The 22,660-nt window shown below is 33.0% G+C and overlaps 1 protein-coding gene across 2 annotated transcripts; it reads left to right on the top strand.

Moving 5' to 3' along the window:
• Window positions 1–10,161: 10,161 nt before the first annotated feature.
• LOC131157457 (RING-box protein 1a) lies at window positions 10,162–16,907 on the top strand. Of its 2 annotated transcripts, XM_058111634.1 has the most exons (5): window positions 10,162–10,489; window positions 10,598–10,648; window positions 10,791–10,850; window positions 16,463–16,534; window positions 16,639–16,907. In XM_058111634.1, exons 1-5 carry the CDS (start codon window positions 10,333–10,335, stop codon window positions 16,674–16,676), a joined length of 378 nt encoding a protein of 125 aa, XP_057967617.1. In that variant the 5' UTR covers window positions 10,162–10,332; the 3' UTR covers window positions 16,677–16,907. The 2 variants fall into 2 exon arrangements, with proteins under 2 accessions (XP_057967617.1, XP_057967616.1); XM_058111633.1 differs by having other exon boundaries at window positions 10,198–10,489; window positions 16,463–16,907.
• Window positions 16,908–22,660: the final 5,753 nt, after the last annotated feature.

The following is a 22,660-nucleotide window of genomic DNA, read 5'->3' as shown; positions in this document are numbered from 1 at the left end:
TAAAAATTGAAATGACATAACAAGCATGATTAGACCAAAATTATCCACAAAACATAACAGTTTTTAAGTCATATCATAAGACCCATAAAAGATTTTATTTTCAAACATATGACATATGATAACAGGCAGAAGATTTGAGCATATAACAATCTAACTAGTTTGTATGCATTTTCATGTGTAGTTATCGACCCAGTTATGCAATTTGAAAAATATATATGTATATAATAATACATATATATCCCCCTTAGGATACCAATTGTTGTCAAGAGATAGTGGAGGTGTGTTTGATGAAAAAGAAACTTTAAAGATCAAGCAAGTACAAATTTTCCAGTTTGTCAATTAAGCACATACTAAAATATAACCAGAAAACTACAACTATAATGATCCTAAAAATTTAACAATCACATGCAAGATCATATGGAAAATCAAATGACTGTGACAAATCAACATATTTTAGATAATGATTTTCAATAAAACATTTCATTCAATCACATGCCACACTTGATTCGACAAATCTAAGCTAAAAAGTTTGTGAGCATAATATGATCAACATTTTAATTTTAGATGCCCCCCCTATCAATTTGAATTCTAGCTTAGATGCAACAAACTATTTATACCATATAGAGAAATTTCATTATGCTAAGTAGTATAAGTCATCAATTTAAATCTTTACAATAAATATATTGGTAAAGATTAGTTTACTCTTTTATGCAACCAATATAGCTATCTCTATGCATTACACATGCATCAGAAAAGATATATTAAGGCATGATTTTATGTTCACAACCAAGAACCATCTATATCTAACTATATAGCTTTAAAAGTTGGATATGATGATAGGGTTCTTAGAATAGCCTCAATATTCAAAAACAAAACATGATGCATATAAGTTCTTTATGCCCTTTCTCTAGGGATGGAGCTTAGCTCCTCTAAATGTCTGATGATTATGCCAGGATGAAGTTTAATTATTCAATTGATTTTCACTCATCATTTCAAAAATATTTTAACATTTATTTTAACATAATTATCTTTGTACAAGGTTTTACTTTGGAAAAAATCTACCGAAATTTTGGCAGCATGCCATCTGTAAATTGGACGTTTTCCCATAAAACCTGTACCTAATAGATTCAAGCAATCAATATATAATTCAGTTTAAGCATGCAAGAACCTAACCACTACTAGCATGCAATACACATCAACTGCATCCACCATGCAGGAGACTTTCAACACAAGCATGCAATCCAGTAGTATAATCAACTCAAGATATTCAATATAGCTCAATAGTGGTTCGTGCTAGAAAAATACATAAACTATCCATCAAGGAAATTTTAACCATTTATTAAATCATGGATAGTGCTACAATGCTATACACATATAGGCATAAGGCATAAACAATATAAGAATATGAGAGCATTCAAATTTATATAGACATGAAAGATAAATGCTCCCCCTCAATTATGTACTCGACTCTTTTTATGCCTTTCTTTCATCTTCAAGTTTAATAACCAAGAGTTATAATATTTTCAGTGATTTTAGCTTGGTTTTGAGTTCTTAAGCTTATCAGACCAAAAAGTCATAAACAATACTTCTTTATGGTCATAAGCCAACACATGCCTCTTTTCTTTTATGAATTTCAATGCGTGAGGGGCACAAGATGGAATGACTTTCAAATTAAACTGCATGTGCATTGGTCTACTTGAATTTTGTGCACTCATCTAGATTGAGACTTGCTGCAACCAACTTAACCATTCAGCTCATCACGAAGGATATGAAGTTCTAACTTAATTGTTTTGAAGTTTGAGAGCTATGTGAGAGAAGTACAAATCAAATACTCTCAAGTATTAAATTTCTATTAAGTTTAGAAGAGTATTTAGGAGAGGTAGGACATTGTTCAAAATATTTTCGTGCTTAGTAATCATGTCCAAGTATGAGCAAAGGGTGTCTAAGAGAGTATGAAATTTTGAGTATAACTCTTGGACAGTGGTATGTATCCTTTAGATATAATTATAAATATGAAGTAAGGATACAACTGGTTAGTAGAAGGAATGTATTATGATGAGCACTCAATATATATTAGTCATTTATGATCAATAGTGTTTCAAGCCTAAAGTGATGACTAAAAATTTTATTAGACATTTTAGGCTTTCAAGATGAGTTAGGACAAGATGTTTAACTAGAAGGATTCATTTCCTAAAATTCAAACTTGCACAATGGACATAGTATGCTCAACTTTAGATGATTATATTTAAGCGTGAGTTAAGCAATTTGACTTATTTACCAAACAAATAATGCTTTGTCCATTTGGAAGTGGATTTTATTCAATTTTTGAATTGGCTTGTTAATCTTATGATTCTTAGTATGGCAATAGTGTATAGTGAATACATATACTAAGAATTTTTATTTTAAGCACCAACCCTTCCTAAGCCTACTGTCATCACAATCCATAAACCTAGAAAAGGGAAGATTGAAATATTTATGTAATTTCTATTGGAATCGGATCTTCCTTAGATCCTACAGAGTTTGCTTTGCTGATTATCCATTTCATTTTTTTTTTCTAAGCCTCTAGCCCTTTTGAGTAAACAATTAAAACATACGTGCCACATAGTTTTTCAAAATAAGCATGAATTGAATATACATAAAATATTATGCTTATTTATTCTGTTTTTGCTCAATGAGGCATGGCAATAAGATTTGTAAGATAAACCCTTTTGAAAAGATTTATTTCTTTTAGCTTCTAATGGTTTATTTGAACTATACTTCTTATTTTTGGATTTGAAAATCATTTCAGAATAATTTTCAATTTTTCTTTCTAAGCAGATGATTTTAAACACCTTCACAATTTTCTTCTCCTCTAAGGTGGCATGATATTTTCTTGGATCTTTTAATTGTTTTGCTAACCTTCTATTTTCATTTTTCAAAAACATTTTCTATTTAGACACCCTAGCTAGAAGCTTATTCAATTTCAATAAAGTACATTCTAGTTCCTTGTTAGAGGGCATCACATTGTCATTAGATTTACTACATGATTCAGCATCGGATATATCATAATAACACTCAAATAAATCAATGCATGCATCATAAACTATATTATTATAAAAAATAATAGATGATTCATCATATAGTTTATCACATGTTTTGGCACAAGAATCATCACAGTAAACATCACATGAATTAATACATGCATTTTCGTCAAAGCAATCATTAGAGGCAACTGATGATTCAACATATGATATATCACATGATTTAGCTTAAGAATCACCACATGCTTCATTACACGAATCAGTAAATGAGGTAGGGTAAGATTCATATACCTCATCATCTACTAATGCAACCTGCTCATGATGAGCCACTACCTGATCATTTAGGCTTGGAGCATTTGGAGTGGCAATCTCCTTTTCCTGGGTCTCTCCATATCTCTTTTCCAGTTCAACCCAGATCTCCTGTGCACTACTATATGCCATAATCTAAAGCACAATACAGTAAAACCATGGCATATGAATTTGCATACATCAAATTAATATCATTTTCTACTCGCATGCAAATTCCCTTATCAATCACCTGTTAGGACCTTCAATTCATAGATTTTACAAATATGTTCATTCATATTTTCCAATGGGTGTAATTTACACAACAAAAAAAATGAAAGACTGGAAGGTGATCGTCCCTCTTCGAATGGGGATACACCAATGTGAGTCATTGCGATCTTTTACAAAAGATGTTAAGCCTAGTGCAACAAGGCTCTGATACCAATTGATGACTTTGGTGTATTCCCAAGAGTGGGGTGATTGGGTATTTAAAATTTATTCATAGGTATGTCAGAATTAACAGCAGTAATACTCAACCTAGCATTTGTCTATATACTCATAATCACAAATGCACAGATAAATGTAAGATGCGGAAATTAAATCATGTGCAACATTCATAATGTAACATACATGTGCAATAAATAAATTGCGAAAATATAAAGTGCACACACGATATGTTATCAGGGTTCAGCCAATACTGCCTACGTCCTCGCCTTTAGCTCACAAGCCCAAGGATTCCACTATTGCTCACTTAATAGGTAGAGCGGCACCGATTACAACCAGGTCAATTAACGGGGCTGATCTCAACCTATAACCACACCTTACCAGACTGGTGAACCTAACATTTCTAACCAGGTCAAAGCCAATCTGGGACTATTCACGAGGGCTAGTCTCCCTTTTCAGGCCCATGCTTGAAATACAACAAACAATATAATTTTTGCGTACACATAAATATGCTTCTTAACAAAGCGGACTATGTACCGATTCAGCACAGTATAATCAATGCACACCAATAATGTAAGAACTTAAAACTCAATGGTGTATATGTGCAATCAACACTCAAAGTAATGATTATCTCAAATTTAAGCACAAACTGTTTCTACAAGCTAATCTTTGAAACTATGTAAAGATAAATCTCAATCACAGTTTTAGGGTTTCAAAGATTTGTACCAAGAGGAATTTAGAATATCTCAAAAATTATTTTCTCAATACATAGGCACAAAGAGATATTCAAATATATGCCTGTAAAAATATTTTTGTACAGCCAAAAATACAAGCCCAATGAGTCTTGCAATAATAATACAAATACCACTTAACTATAAGGTTTTCTCACACACAGATTTATTAAATAATATCGGTGGAAAAACCTAGCTAAACCCTCAATCCGAAAATCAAATATGCAATAAATCAATTAGGGTTTTTAGCACAGTAGAACAATTAATAAACACTCACAAGACTTTGATTTCTCAAAAGAATGGTAGTATATGAGTGTATAGGATGTGTATGAAGAAATAGGGTATAAAAAATTTCAGAGGAAATTTTTGGCTAATCAAATCCCTAATCTCTTTGTAATTTTTGCAAATAAAGGTATATATATAGCCTTCAACAAAAATATAATCATTAGGACACAAATGGTATTATTAAATTTTTTTAATGAATTTTGAAACCAATTTACCCTTAATTAACCCGAGTTACCGCGGTTAAAAATTAAGCAACCCGAGAGTTTCGGTCGCCCGAACTCTAGGTTCGATCGTTCGAACACTCACAATAGGAAAAGAAAATTTTGAAGTTCAAGTGCTTGGTGAGAACTTTAGGTGGTTGAACCAAGGCGATTTTCATTATGTACGAGGTTCGGTCGCCTAGTCCTAAGTTCAGTTTACCAAACTCACATGTTTGCTCCCCCGAGGGTATTTGGAACATAGAGTTTGGGTGCCCGAGTTGGTGGAAAAGGTGAGCTTGACGAATACTCGGCCGATTGAAGAATGAAAAATACCACTGGATTCCATTTTTGCCCACTAACATTTTCATCTGAGTGGATTTGTGATTAGAGTGTCATAGGCACCACTCCAGAGATAAGGTAACTTCTATCTCTTTCCTTAAATTTTCCTCAAATCTTTAGTCAAATTGATGATCGAACACCACCACGGGGTCCTAGCGTCGATCCTTGTCATTTTAATCAAATCAGATTTTTAATTTGGGTTTCCTAGGCACCACTCTAAGGTTAGAGTAAGGATAATGAAATTTTATCCATTAATCATTTTTAAAGTTTAATTAGCTATTGGGAGTGTGTGGGTCTAGATATTATTAAAATAATTATTATTTTGGGGTTGAGTTGATTGAATTGAGGGAAAGATGATTTCAAGGTTTTGAGCTCCGAACGCCACGGGCATGGAATTAGGGATTTTAGCAAGCCTCTTAGTAAGTCAGGTAAGAGGATAGATTATGTCAGGAAATTTTGAAAATAATATATATATATATATATATATATATTTGATTTTCTGATTATCTAAGCATGTGGGAAATAATTTTTAGCAAAATTTATATATATTTCCTGGGTGGATATAATATTATATTTATAAAAAAAAATTGTGTGGCATGAGTATGATGTTTTGTAGGTTTGATCACTATAATATGTGTTTATGTTATGTTTGGGTATGAGAATTTTATACTAAGATATGTTTTATCTGGATATTGAATTATACTGAAAAACTAAGAATGAAAATTTTATACTGAAGTGTGTTTTAACTGGATGATGCTTTGTGCTGAAATTGAGAATAATGATTTTATGTTGACATATGATTTTTACTGGTTGATTATTGATTCATGGAAAAATGGGAGTTTGATAGTAGGATATAAGGAGTTTGTTATATTGCCTAATTTTATTAATAATATGGAAACCGCAATATAATGTTGGTAGAATATGAGGAGTTCGTTATAATGTTGGTTGAATATAACGTTGGTAGGTTATGAGAAGTTCGTTACATTCTTTCGTTATATATATACCAATATAACGTTGACAGGATATGAGGAATTCATTATATTGATATTATATAACACTGTGTAAATGGTAATATATATGAATTAAGAACACTAGTAGATAATTCATGCATAGAGCACGGTACCGTAGCTACAATGTTAGAGGAGTGAGTGCAACCACATTGACCTGGGATGGTAGCGTAGGTGCTGACAGTCGATTGGGCCTACGTAGAGTTGTTGACACCTTGGGTTTGGACCAGTTGTGGTAGGCCAATCGTACTACAAACGTATATTTTGACTTAGCTTGGTGGTGGCTAGTGTCGGTTAAGTCCAATCTTCGGGCCACACAACCTAATCATGGGGGGGAAGCATGACGTTAGCCAGGAAACCCTACGAGGCTGTTCTTTATATATATGTGTGTGTGTGTGTGTGTGTTGATTATTTACACAGAGACATCATACTAACTTGAAACATATTTTAAAAACAATTGCATTATCACTATATATATATATATATATATATATATATATATATGTGCGAGTACAATTTTTTGCAGTTCTTTTCGGTTGATTTAATAATTAATTAAATAAGTATTGGAAATAAGTACTGGAGAGTAAATTTTTGTATGTAGAGATGTTTCTGTACACTTGGGATTATAGTTGTATTTTTAGGAGAATGGTTTGTGTATATATATATAGAGGATGACACTAGAACTCTGGTATATTGTATTCTAGGCTGGTATTGATAGTTCCGCCGCATATATGCATGTTTGAGATATACAAATATGGTATCAGAGGTGGAAATAATAATAATAATAATAATAATAATAATAATAATAATAATAATAATAATAATAATAATAATAATAATAATAATAATAATAATAATAATTTGGGGGCGTGGCAGGGGTGATAAGGGAGAATCAAAGATTCTCCATGAAATTTGCTAAATCAATTTCAATTCCACAATATCTGATTGATACAATTGTAGATATACGGTTCCTATTAACCTTATAGGTCATATCTCGTTTTGATAATGACAAATATCTTGGTATGTTACATGTGCCTTGAGTTTGTAAACAGGACCATACTTTACACGCAAAGGTAAGGATACAGTGGAAGTCGTAGAGATCTTAATGTCCATATCACAAGATGGCAATTGAAGAAAGAAAGGAAATGAAGACCAATCTTTCATTCTTGTAATCACAATTTAAATTTGTTGGTCTGTTATAATGGTCTGTAATAATCTGCATATCATGCATAGTAAGTATTTATGCTCAAGTGGCCTTAGAATGACCATAGGAACCATCACCCCTCTAACTTAAATGCCATATTCTTATTCACATTGAGTTAATGAAGCACAAAGGCCAAAATGGACCTAAATGCCCACTTTTGAGTGGTCTCGGTCGACCGAATAGGTTAAAAGTCAATGGGCTGACTTGGCCCAGCTGACCGACCATATTTTGAGCATACTGTCCACGATCATCCGAACCTTGGATGTGACCCCTTTCACCTTCCTTAGCTGACCAAATTGGCATTTCAAATTGAACTCAGTTGTCTAAGTTCAAGACTCGGCAAATCGAGCCACTCACCGGGTGATCAAAACCACGAAACTTTGGAAAATCACCTAACCTCAGCCAACCGAGTATACCCATGGTCAACCGAACCTAAAAAGTGGCTGTGAATTTATGTGAGTGTTTGGGCAACCAACCCTAGGCATTGGGCGACCAAAACTCTAGGGTTGAAATTTTTTTACCTTCGATAAATGAGGTTAATTTTAATTAAACATCATTAACCTTTTTTCCAAAAGGACCTTCATGTCCCCAAAGGTTAATTTTTTATGGATGTCTATATATACTCCCTCATTTGTCTTAATTAGCTCATGATTATCAAATATCATTAACAAAAAATCATCTAAACTCTTTATACTCATTTTGCTCATATTATTCCAATCTTCAAAACAGATTTCTTATTCTCCTTTCACTTTAATTTGAAAAATCCTTTTTAAGGAGAATCATTTGTTGTACTCCTTTGGTTGCAAACTAATTGCAACTTGTAAGGGAGTGTGATTTCGTTATTGTGCTCATTTCCTATATTTGTTTGAAGCTTACAACTCTCTGAAATTGATTTTTAGAGAGTAAGCTAAAGTTTTTCTCGTTCTATTTTATTGATAAATACTATCTGGGAGGAACTCATATTTAGCTTCCGAGTCTCGGCATTCTTATTGCTAGATTCAAAGGCTTGCTTGTGCTATTTGATAAAATATTATTTGCAAGCTTGAAACCCTAATCTTGGTTGTGCTTAACATTGGAAATATATTTGTTGAGATATTTGCTTAAAAGTTTAAAGTATTTTGATTTATTTACTTGTTGAATATATTATCTCTAATCAAAAGCATTACTCTCACGTATATACAATATATATACACATTGGTTGAGAGTTGACACATAACTTGACCCTATCTCACTTAAGTATAAATTACTATTATCTGTGAGTGGATTGATTGTGCGTATTGGTACATACTTGCGTATTGGAGAAGCATTGATATTGTACACAAAAATCATTTGATTATCTGTTGTATTCCAGACGTGACTTGAGGGGATGTTGATCTAATCCGTAAGGATCGGTTGGAAAGGTCGGGGCCAGCTTTGTTAATTTGACCTGGGGGTTTACCTCGCCCAATAAAGAGATGCTTTGTAATTAGTGCCACTCCACCCGCGAGTGAGCAAAGGTTTTAGTGGAAACCCTCTTGCTTGTTAGCCTGAGGTGAGGACGTAGGCACTATTGTCGAACCCTGATAATATATCGAGTGTTATCTCGTATTTTGCTTGATTTACTTTCTGGTATTTACTTCTTGATATATAATATCTGTTGAATTTGTCTTTGAATACATATTTGTAATTGATTGAAAATATCTAAACTAAATATTTGTGCACATTAATTACTAATTTATTTATCTGCTAAAAATACGAGTTTGAGACAGACCCGAGGTTGTAAACATACTGATTGTGGATCATTAGATCTCGAAATTTTTAATTATCCAATTCACCCCCCCTTGGAATTACACAAAAGTCAATAGTTCCACAATATCCGATTACTATAACTGTAGGTATATGTAAATATATTTTAAATATTTGTATTTTGATTCTTTCCTATTTTATAGGAACACACAAGTGTAATTATTTAATATATACAAGACGTTATCTCCTCCAATTGTTAAGGAGGATTTCAGCCATTACTCGTTGTTTGTTAAACATCTTTAATTCCCATCATAAGCCAAGTTAAAGATTAAAATGGGCCAATTTGGGGACATAATTAAAAAAAAGAAGAAGGAGCAAGTCTAAGTCTAAGCTAAACCTACAAATTTGGGCAAGAACGCGTTATGAATTATCAAGCAACACAGTTAATCATCTTTTACGCATTATTGTCATCTAGTTTTGGTGATTAAGTATTGAAATTAAAGACACTTAATTCTCTAACTAAACCACAACCACCTCACCATTCATGTACAACTAAGGAAATAAGAATTTTTTAATTATGATTAAGTTAGTAAAAACATAACTAAATTATATCGGACAAATAAAATTAAAGAAGATCAATTTGCAATGGATGAATATTAATTTTGAATTTATGAAATTCAAAAAATCTAAAAATTTAGGAAACAAATCTATGAGAGAATTTCTATGGGAATATATAGAAAAAAGAAAATAATAATTTTAAAATTATTCTTAATTTTTAAAAACATAACTTAATTATAATTGACCGATGGAATTTCAAAAAAAATATAAAATTGCAATAGGTGAAAAATTAGTTTAGAATTTTTAAAATTTTAAAAATCTGAGAATTTAGGATTTGCATTTTAAAGGATTTTCACGCATTTTGCATTATGTCAACACTATGTGCGTACGTTTTATGGAATTTTATATTTATTTCAACAATATGTCCACCAGGCTCTGTTGACCTGCCCGAGTCTGCATGACTCCCTCAACCCAAACAGAGCACGCAGAAGCGCGTAGCCAACAGTTCGTGCCCTAGCTTTTGATCTCTCAGCTATGGCATCCTTGGACACCGACGTGACGATGGTTCCGGCCGGCGAGGCATCTACCATCGCCGGTCCTTCTTCCTCATCGGCCGCTTCATCATCGTCCGCGAAGAAGCCCAAGCGTTTCGAGATCAAAAAGTGGAACGCAGTTTCTCTGTGGGCTTGGGGTACTCCCTCGACAAACCCTAATTCTAAGTTCCGTTTATTTCTTTTTTTTTTTTCTTGCACAAGTTCTTTCGACCGGGTTAATTTGATGTGCTGTTTGATTTCTGTAGATATTGTCGTGGATAACTGTGCAATTTGCCGGAACCATATCATGGATCTCTGTGAGTTTGCGTTTTATTACCGTTGTTTTTTGCTTGATCTTCTTCTCGTCGCTTGGTTCGGTTCACTTTATTTTCGATGTTCTGGTTAGTTGATGTTGTGATTTTGATTTTGTTTTTTATTCTGTTCCTGTATGTTGAATAGGCATTGAATGCCAGGCTAACCAAGCTAGCGCCACGAGCGAGGAATGCACTGTTGCTTGGGGTATGCCTTTTCCATCTCTTCTTCAGTTTACTTAGTTATTTTCTATTTAAATATTCCCGCTTTCCCCCAAAGCAATTAGGTTTTTTAACAAAATTATTTATTTTCTCGTTGCTGGCTCATGCTCTTGGTTCATCATTTCATGTAATGTGCTAACAGTCGTGCTGTCAAGCCTACTTCTTTTCTGTTGATTTTTTTTTAGGATAATAGGTTCTTGTAACTACTAAGATGGAATAAATAGATTCAAAGTCGACAAGATGTCCACCAAAAACAAAGGAAAAAATTATGAGCAGAAAATATTAGTGAAGCTAGTAAGCACTGATATGGATATGGGATATGGATTTGATACGGCAATTTTGTAAAAACATGGATATGACATGATTGGGATACATTAGTTATTTTATATGAAAAAAGGATATACTTAGGCATGTTTTCCCTATTAAATGAAAAAGATTGAGGGTAATAAGCATCATTCATGCTCAATTGTGAATTGCATAATCATTAACAGCTCATATTAGGGAACTCCAGAAACATTTATTATTCATCAACAATCAAAAAATGGTCTAAGGCTTCGAAGAAAAATACAAAAATATTTATCCAATTACAAATCTAATTAACACAAAGAGAGTCATAAGACATCCATCAACCATGTATAATCATTTTCACCATCACCATTTTTTGAAAAGCATGACCTCCATATCTGGTTCATCAAGGGAAAGACTTGCAATATCAAACACCTCCAAATGGCTCATCTCAGGTATCTACTTTAGTGTCCCACAACTTGTTTGCTTCTTTCTTGTATTCTTTAGTATTTTTTAATCAAAGCTAAAGATTAGCATGCACATTGACCTAATCTTTAGCATGTTTTGTCACCATCTTGTTCTTCTTTAGTGAGCGGATAAATGAATAAGTACTCCAATTCCTCTCACAACAAGAGGATGAGCAAAGGTTGTCCTAGAAGCTTGAAGGCTTAACCATTGAAGCATGTGTGCTGATGCACCATAGACATGCCACGAATGGTTTGATTTCAAAGTGTATCTATGTTGTTTAGATTCAAGGCCACCATACAGATTCATGAAGCCAGAAAATATAGCAAACTCCATATTTGTTTTCTTCTATTCTTGTGCTAAAAAATAAAAAGGTTTCTCAGAAATTTCACTGTCTACATGTAGAGCAACATGATTTGTACCTTGGTAAGCCATTGTTGGCTATAAAATCTATAACAATAGTTAGAGAGAGCATATAGTTTATGGAACTTGAAACTTGAAAGATTATTGAAGGAAAATTAGATTACCTCAGATTCAAAGAGTGAGCCAAGCAATGAAGTTGAGTACAATTTTTTTTTTTTTTTTCCCATCAAGCTAATATGTTATACACCAATTCATAAAAAAAGATGATGAATCCCCTTGCAACCAAGCCTTCATGCTGATATTTTGCATTCCTTACCTATATCATGGTGCCCCACATTTCATATGCGCAGTGAAAAATAGCTTTATTAGTATCATTTGCTTGAAACATATCATAGATAGGATTGGTGAAGGACAAAATGTATTCAACTTTTCTCCACCAAACATCATTTAAAATGATTTTCGTCACATGCATAGCTTCTCAATATCATCTTCTTTACAAGAAGCCCACTCATCACGGTCATGGTTTGGAGGCTTCTCTTTTTTAGCTTGATGTAGGATGAGAAGCGGGTATTTGAACGGATCATTTCGACCCAATTTGGAGGCCTATGTCGAAGAATAGGGTCAATGGTTTATTGGGTCCTAAATCCAAAATGTGCTTAGTTAGTTATTTAATGATGTGTGTTTAGTTTACTTGTGTTAGGTATATGTATGTTGGAGCCTTTTTGCTGTATTTGTGAAGTCTAGGGGTTTGTAATGTAATGTAGTTTTAGGGATTTATATGTAATTTCATGTGTAGAGACTTTCTTACAAATAGTGTGTGAAACCCATGTTTTAAGCAGTTATTGTTGGATTTGAATTTGAGAAGTGAACGTGAGTTCCCTCTTGTATCTCTTCTCACCTCCCCTTTCCTTCCTCGCTTCAATTTCTTCTTATCACTCCTATGACTGTAGATCCTTGATGCTCTACCCCTGCATCACAGTTTCATCTTTTTAAGCATGACTACTATCAAAGCCAACTTGGTATTAGCTATAGCAAGCAATTTGAGTGGCACATACCACTAAAAATATCTAATCTCATGGAGTGATTTGTGAGTAAAGTGAGTATGAATGAAGCATTCTCTGCTACATCAGTGGTCCAACTATACTCCTGATAAGCAATTTTCATTTTTCTTTGTATTTTTTGTTGCACAATTATTCTTTAGCGCGAGATTAAATGTGTGCAGCACACATGGTGTCCAAAAAAATGTGGATAATTAGACTGCACAATTGATTTCGTAATCTTCATCACATGTTCATTTTCCGTAATAATCCAAACTACATTTCTGGTCCAAACATCTCTAACAACATCCAACATTAATTGGGCAATGTAATGTTTGTCCTTGACTCCTTGTATTCTTTAGTTCCATCAATAGCCTTCAATAAAATTGGATTTCCTGCTAATATATCCATAAAATTAATCAATGGCCCTTTTTGTGGATTAATCCATCAATAGACACAATGCCCACCCAGGCACCCCTTTTTCTTTCCCAATCTCCTTAATTGATTGCAAGTTTCTCTCAATCTGTGCCTTCTCTCTTTCTTCTTTTTTTTTTTTGTAAAAGAGTTGTTCTCAAATAAATATACCCTGGAGGTACAAAACCAACAGTGGGATTGCTGGAGGCACAAGTAAATGCTTCCACCTAATACAAATTTCTAGCGAGGTGGAAAGGTAAGACCACCTAAACAAACCATCCTTGCAGTCAAGCATTTCAATGGTCCCTCACCTCTCCAATGGAGATTTTCTAGCCACCTTGTTCCTCTTGAACAAAGATGAATATGAGGTATTAGATTGCCAAGAAGTGGTGGCAAAGTTGGAGAAGGCAACAACGCTTAGGCTTCTTCTTATTTTCTTCTTCACTTTCCAATCTTTGCATTTTAGAAAGATTCTCCATGGACACCTTAGGACATGCCTTTATTCTCCCCCTGAAATTTTCAATAAATGAGCTTCTACTCTAGAATATGAGTCCTTGTAAGATTGTTGGCATTAGTTGCGCTGAAAATTAGAGTTTAATATTCCTTGCTCAATTCCTTAATTTAGTAACATTAGCCCAAAGAAGGGCATTATCATCCAATGCAATAGTTGCAAATTTACTAGTGAAAGAAATCGAAGATGAAGAACTCTTGGAAGTCATTACTGTCATAGAACACACACTAATACTATTACTATCAATAAGCAATTAAAAAAATGAAAAGTGAAAACAAACTACTTTGTAAATTTGTAACTGATATCATATTATGATCAACATCATTATTTATCAATATAAACACCAAAGTAGGCAGAGTAGCAGAACCATGTTCATGCTGTCCTGCATCTACCTACGAAATAAAACTAGCAGCGCACCCCCCCCCCCTCTTTTAACTTTTGACTTTTGAAACACTGAAACATGTATATCAATTTTGTACTTCAAACACCACACAAGCAATTGGTCTATAAGAAGGAAGAGAACCTTTAACAATTTAAACAATAATTCTTAGCTTAGCCTCAGTCAAGTTTCTAATGCAAGCTAAGTAGAAATCTGTTTAAGCAGATGGGAAATAGGGAGGAAGGAAGAGGGAGAATTCAAGTGTTTTACAGTTTTACCATTTGGAAGAGAAGAGGCTTCGACCTTCGAAGAAACCAAGATTTTGATTGAATGTCAATGAAGGTTGATACGTTTGGCGACTGGAGGATAGGAGGGAGGTTTAAGGTAGATCGGTTTCCAGTCATTTGACGAAGCTCCTATACTTGCTGATCTTTTATTCTATTTGCCTCAGGGTTTTTTTTTTTTTTTTTTGGGGGGGGGGGGTATAAAGTGGCCCTAAATGCAGCATTTTTGTCTTAGAACGCTCCCATATGTATCCCTAACATGTCCGGGTGTGTCCGGGCATATCCATCCTTGTCTAGAAAATAAAAATTTTAAAAATAATTTCCACCATGTGCAGAACATGTATTCGGCCATGTCAGGGGTCATTTATGTGTCTGACACATGTTGGATACCGACACTTACTCTTCTGAAGTGTCCACATTCCCTAACAGTGAAGCAAAACCTTTCTATCTGCAAATCGACCAAAGAAACTCCTAGAAACCTGGTAAAAGAACACTAGGGTGAAGCAAGATAAATAAATCTATTACAGACCAAAGGCTGTGATGGCTATTGGACTAGAATTCTTGCAAAAAAAGAAAATCTCTTACTTGGTATTTTAACCAAGGTTCTTCTGGGTTTATTTTTTCCAGAAAAATGAGCTGACTTGGATACCTAAACCCTATGTACTTATTTACAATTTTTAGGATAATAAGGTGTAGTAGTTATTGATCAAGTTATATAATATTTTTAATTCATATTATTGAATTTGTATTGTGTAAATTTTGGGATTGTAATTCACTGAGACACTGACTGTCATTGTACAATTTGGGATGGGAAGGTTTGATGACACTTAGTGTGAAGACCTTTTACATAAAGTGGTCATTTGATCCTTGCCTTTTTAGTATACAGAAGTTGTTGGCACTGTAGACCTTTGCCTTGTGTGCATTACACCAGATAATGATTGTGGTTTCAAATTTTGAATTTTGGAGAGATTCTACCTCCTCAAGGAATGATAAAGTTTTTATTTTGGGGTTTGGACTATTAAAATTGTTGAAATACTGATGCAGTGATATTCTTAGTCTGGTTGGAAGATGATGAACAGATTGCTTTATGATTAGTAACAGAAAGTGCAGGTAAATGTACTTTGAAGAATGTTGCGGACTATGAATAATCAAATAGTTTTGTCTACTGCAGGGCCCCATTTCGTAGAAAATTAGTCAGTTATATTGATTGGACAAAACTCCTGAGTGTTGGTAATTGAGCAGCTGAGCTCACAAGTACTTATCCTGTGATTTGATGATTGTAATTGTTCAAGGCTTGCATAAAAATTTCTTTGTGCCCAGATCTCCTTTACTATTTTTGTAGTTTTTCAGAAGGTTGATTTTAAATTTTTGTTACTCGCACGAATCATCTATATTTTAAATATTGCTTATAATTTTTGTAGTTCATTTTTTACATTAATGTAGCAAAATCTAACCAGTTATTTTTTCCCCTATAAGAATTTCTAAAATTTGAAAAATTTTAAAGTATGAAATTTACTTGGATAGATGCAAATCTGTGATAAGTAAATCAGTGCTGCTTATGATAATGTTGATTACAATTGATTAGATAAACCATGCTTGATTTTTGCTCTCTGGATACTTTTAAGATATGTTGCATGCACAAGGGCTGGCAATGGGTTGGTATTTTGATGATCTTCTGGTGTACAGAAAAAGCTTGGGCCGGTGTCTTCATCTTGTCATCATTGCTTAGTTTTTTTTATTTTTTTTATTTTTCAATGTTGCAACATTTTATTGTGCAATTGTCATTGCAGTTTTGCTTGCCAGACTTGCTTTTCCATTTTGGTTGAAATTGAAAGAAAGTGGCTTCTTTTCATTCTGCAGGGGTTTGCAACCATGCATTCCACTTCCACTGCATCAGCCGATGGCTCAAGACCCGTCAAGTGTGTCCACTGGGTATGTTTGTGCCTGCTTCCCTCGGAAAGTGTGTTTCAATTTCTTTCCTTCTGCTGAACTTTCTTGTCTTGTTTGCGGTTTTTTTTTGTTTTTTGTTTTTACAGATAATAGTGAATGGGAGTTTCAGAAGTATGGCCACTAGAACACTTTGTATTGTTGAGCTGTTGGGTTGAAACCCCTAGGTTGGTTTACATTACATGTTGTCACTTTCAGTGGGACATATGAACAGTTTGTTTTCCCTTTACATAATCCATTTCCTTTCTATGTATGGCAGTGTTTGTTAATTCCTAAAATTTTTAAAGAAGCATGATATTTGGCTTCTGTAAGCCATGATTAAGACAATCAGTTGCAATATCTTGAAAGGTTTTATTAACCTTGTTGTAGGAAGCAGAGTATGCATTAAACTATGACTGCTCCTATGTGTTTTTTTTCTCCCCCTGGAATTTTTGGCTTAAATCTTGCTCCATCTGAAGAACTGCCTCTGATTTAGAAAATGTAATTGGAGCCTCTGTATATTTATGTTCACGTGAATTGGGCTAGCCTCTCCAAGAGATCAGCAGAACTCTTCTGGATAGGTTTAGAGGTATTGAAGCAAAGAACAAGCTAGCCATTTGGGAAGAGGGTAAGTTTGGTATTTTCAACTCTTTTTTGTTGAAGTGCAACGGAGAAACAAGGTGAATTTTTGTTTGGTGTTTACAGCAATAATAACCAGATCGTAGGTTCCACTATTGTGGTATTTGTCATGTGAATCTTTTTCCACCAATTTGCTCAAATGTGGACATATCTTTATACAAATGAAGGGTGGATAAATTTCTCCAATCTCATCCAAGTTATTCGAGTCTACCTTTACTCTTGCTGTCATTAGCATTAACTTGTTCATGCTTCCTCATATGCATTATATGGTCGATGTTTCAGGTACTCAAACCATCTCAGTTGTCCTTCCCTCATCTTGTGTGCTATGCCCAATTTATTATAAATACATCCATTCATTAATCTATCTTCTAGAATTGCCAATTTTAGTATTCTTATTTTGACTATTATTTTTTTGATATGCTGTTTTTCAGTTGCTCAACATTCTGTTCCATATAACATACTTGGTCCTTTGGTCATCTTAGAGTTTTTTCTTTTAATTTTAACTAATTTTATTCTACAATCACGCTACTGCTCAAGGCACTTAACTTTTTTATCAATCTGCTTTAACTCTGTTAATTATTCTTTGATTTCTCCTTCGTTTTTTTACAGAATATATCTAGGGTGTTGAAATTTGTTAGTGATATTAGTTTCTTGCCACGACTAGAATTACATTTGATATATTGTCTTCATTCGACTTGTCTTAAAGCCTTCCAATTCCAAAGTTTTTATCCATAATTATAACTTAAATTCTACTCCACTCTAAGCTATATATATATATATATATAACAGCAAACACTATGAAAACTTATTTTGAATATTCTTAGGAAGTTCATCAGCGAGATAAGGATTCAAAGCTGTCTCTTGATGTGCACCTATTGTCATTGGAAATTTTTTTTAACTTTACATCTATAACCCCTAAAACTATACATTATTTTATCGTGCATATTTCTAAAGATATCAATATATCTACTACATCCTTCCTTCTTCCCCCAACTTCCCTAGGCATCATGCCATGGGTTTTTTCTAGGTCTACAAATCAAGTGCAAGTTCCTTCTTTTCCATAAATCTTTTTGATTGATGTATAACTTTTATAGTTGATTTCCTAGGCATAGAACTAAACTAAAATTTTAAAAACCATTGTTTCTATTCTAGTATTTGTTTGACTATCCTTTTTCCAAAGTTTCGTCATGTCTTAAAGGTTTAATTTGAATCTCTTTTATTTTTGTATATGGGTAAATACTTTTTCTCCATTCAAATTGTGTTAATAAATTAGTCACCAAATAATTTTGTTTTAGTTAGGCATTTCCAAATTGAACGTTATCCGGCCCAATCTTTTCCCATTTTTTCAACACCAACTCTCTATATTAGGCAAACATTGACCTCTAGATTCACCTAAAACCTTATTTGTTATCTTTTTTTATTGAACTATTCATCCTCTAAAGAGTGGTGTGTACATTATCTTCTATTCTCTAGTCACCATCTTTTATCAGTTTTTTGCTTAAATTTTTATTATATTTTTTCTTTTAGGTTTGGCCACTTAATTCTCTTATATTAATCTTTGTTACCCTTTTCTTATATATAATACTAGTTTTTTAAAAGGCTCAATCTAGGCTTGCCTCAAGTAAGACATGCCTAAAATGCATTTAGACTCTATTTAAAATGCCAAATTCTAAAAAGGTTAATGCATTACATGTTGAGGCTTACACTTTTTTTTTTTAAACAAAAAAGCACTCCTGTTGTGCCTTTTTAGTTGAGGCTTATGCATGGGTGTGTGATTCTAAGTTAGATTTGGTTAGAAAATTTTAACTAGATGTTTGTATAAAAGGAATGTCATAATATGAGTTTATTTTTAAAATTCTTGAAGCTCAATTTTTTCAAAATAACTGAATTGTATCTTTCATCATGAAAATCGTTTGAACTTTGTAATGGTACTTGTCATGATTTATGTCTTGTATTCAAGTTAGCAATTTTTGAATGACCAACCAGTATTTTGTAAAGTGCATCTAGTTTTTCTTTTTTACATTATGTTTGTGATTTTCTTAATTTTTATTTTATTTTAAATATAGATAATTTACTTATATTGAAAACAAATTCTCAAAAGACTCAAACCCAGGCTCATGCCTTGCCTCGTGAGGCATGTTCTTCATGCATCCATTTATACCATTTGTTGTTTATTCTAGTGTGGCTATTCAAATATGCTCCTATTCATACCGAGTCCTTAATATTTGTTTTATCAAAATTATCTTTTGGGGTTTTCCCTAACCTCATTGAAGGAGTATAAGCACTTGTAAGATTTATGTATGTTGCAAAGACCATATTTTCATGATTCTAGTTCATATTCTTTTTGACATTTATAGCACCGTTTCAAGTATTTGTCTACAATGATTTCTATCCAACTCTTATAAATATATCAAATTTTAATTCTCATATTTTCTAGCTTCCCTCCAATACAAAAAGGAAGATTATGTTAATATTTCTTTAGTATTTGTGTCAAATTTCTTCATGCTTTTGTCAAGAAGTGTCGCAATTTTTAAGTTGCTAATCTAACTCTTCCTAAACTGGTTTCTTTAAACTTGCCCACATTTGGGATGTGGAAATTCTTGCTTATTCAACACAGTACCCAAGCATTGAACCAATCTAATGACCTTGATCACCATAGTAGTGCAAGTGCAAAGAGTCGCTTGGAGGGATGTCGCAACAAATAATCATAAGAATTCATATCCTACAGATCTTCACTTGGTGTTGAGTTGTGAAAAGATTCTAGTGATACAAGCTGGCTGTCAGCTACTCGGTGACTTGAGAAAAGAATCAAGAGATCACGCAAGACCATTGGTGGATTTTTATTAATAGACCTGTTTTTATTCACTCGTGGCACCCTTCTTGTTAAGGTATTCTAATTTTTAAAGAACACTAGATTTTTGGATTGAAATTTTATCAAGTTTAAAGTTTTTAAAATGAAGTAAATTAAATAAAAAATGTTGCATTGTGAAACTAAAATAAAAATATCTAAAAAATTATAAAAAGAAAAAAACAGGATATTTTAATGTTATCATGTACAATAAGATTATTTTTGGAATGCTAAAAAGTGAATTCAAAGAATTATAAAGTTTTTTCTTTTATTATAATGTTGTAAAGGGTAAAAGATATTAACCTCTTTTGATATTTGGTTAACAGCATTTTTTTTTTTTAATTTTTTCTAGGTATTAAAAATTCCAATGACCTTCCTTGATACGACCTCCCAAAGATTTGTTAAAAAGACAAGATCTCTTCTTACATTTAATGAAAAGACAAATTTCTTGAGGAGTATGAGTGTTAAAAATCAAATGTTAAGAGAAGTTTTGTGAGATTTTTGAAATCTTAAAAGCGGTCCGTGGGATTTTTGAAAGTTCAAGTATGGTTAAACTTCAAGAGAGGTGAGGGTCTTTTGTTGTGTTTTAAAATTTGGTTCTTTTCGCAATTTTTATTATTTTAATTATACTTTTAATAAATTTAGGGTTTTATATTTATTTCTAATATTTGATATATTAGTGCTTAGTCATCATATGTTGAACTGCTTAGTGCTTGTGATAGTGTAATAATTATCAGATGATTCAAGGATTAATAGGCACTTAATCGGATTTTTAATTTATTTTAATTTTGAAAATACAACTAAACATTGCTAAAATTTTAATTTTGTATTTATTTTTTTATTCTTAGTATTTTCTTAATTTTTTGACCCAAAAAAATAAAATAAAAATTGAATGGGGTAGGCTGTTGATGAGTAATTAAAAGCATCAACTCCTATTCGTAAAAATCCTTTTCAATTTTATCTTCCCTCTTAATTTTTACTAAAAGTACAAAAATTTTAATTATAACATCATTATGGGTATCATCATCTAAACAAGGAGGTAGGTTCTCTCCACCTTTCTCTCTCTCTCTCTCTCTAGCCAATTCTCAAGGAGATAAGGATATGTTTGGTGGTGTGGCAAAGGATTATTGGATTAGATTTAATTTGATTGGACTTGTTTTAATTATTATTGTACCTCATGTTTGGATTGGAATACCCATAATATACTATACTATTCATTGGGAAGATCAAAATATTTTTTCTCTAAAAATATATATAAATTTTTTTTTTTAAATTGAAAATCACCAAAAGAACATAATTTCTTTAAAAAAGTAATGTAAAAGTAAGGAAATATGCAGTAACAATATTAAATAATTTATCATAAATAAAATATAAAATGGACTAAAAAACAAAGAAAATCCCTTGAGAATAATGTTTAGACTAGAAAAATTAAAGAATAGAACAAGGAGAGAGAGAGAGAGAGAGAGAGAGAGAGAGAGAGAGTTGTAGAAGCCATAAAGCAAGAGAGAAGCAGCACAAATAAATCTGCACCACCACAATCCCATTCTCCGACTTCAATGTAGATCCCAACACTAGAAGTAATATAATCTCCACAAAATACTCCAACCCACATCCCCCTTTTCTGTAATCCTTCATTCTCAAAGACAGGCTATTAATAGCTTCTGCCATGAATTCTCAACGATACTCTCATCTATTGTACTGTCCGATTGGACCTACCAAGGGAAAACGACCTTGGTTGACCTATCTCAAAGTCCATGATTCTTACCTGCTAATGCTCCTTCGAGTCATGGTTTCTAGAAGAAGAACTTGGTTGCTGAACAATCTCTTATAAATTGAAGAATTTATTGTGAGAAACATATAAATTGGCAATGGAGGGGGAGCAAGTACCTCCTAGACCAATGGAGGCATCATCCTTGTTACTATTAATAGTGGAATCCTCGTCAAAATTGCAGTGGCGGAATTGTGGTTGTGGTATTTGAGATGGGGTGTCATTATGAAGGTTGAATAAAGATTTTCAACTAATTAAAGGTTATCTCCTTCGATCTACTTCAATGTAGGTTGAGGGACGAAGAGCTTCCACTTATGGTCGAAAGTTTGGAGAGGGCCTTGCCCTATCCCATATAAATGTGTCGAGCCACCATTTCTTAGCCAATCCGATCTTATCATTGTGTTACATCAAATGTGGGTTAAGGGTCCTTACCTTAACCTAGTCTAGCCTAACTAATGAGCCAAGCGTACCATAAAGTCTAAAAAATTGAAAAGAATCATGCAAATGCATCATCTAAGTATGAAAGCATGCTAGAACATAACGACAAACATTGAATTATTGTGCAAAAATTACTCAAACTAAGGCATTATACTACACACATTTTAAAGCATGAATCATTATACTATCTTGATTAATATAACAACATAGTACTTTCTTTTAACAAATTTGTTGTGATATGGATCGTATAATGAAGATGTATAACTGAATAAACAACAACAAGTGAATGTAAATAACACACACAATCAGAACAAGATCAACACAAAGATTTACATGGTTCGGCAAAGCTTACATCCACAAAAGCAATGACACACAAATTTCATTAAGGAAATCAAAATGTATACAATACACTTCAATAATGATCATTCTCTTATCTCAA

Source organism: Malania oleifera, chromosome 6, assembly GCF_029873635.1.
Source record: "Malania oleifera isolate guangnan ecotype guangnan chromosome 6, ASM2987363v1, whole genome shotgun sequence".
In the NCBI taxonomy this organism is placed as follows: Eukaryota; Viridiplantae; Streptophyta; class Magnoliopsida; order Santalales; family Ximeniaceae; genus Malania; species Malania oleifera.
This window is presented reverse-complemented; position numbering and strand designations above follow the sequence as displayed.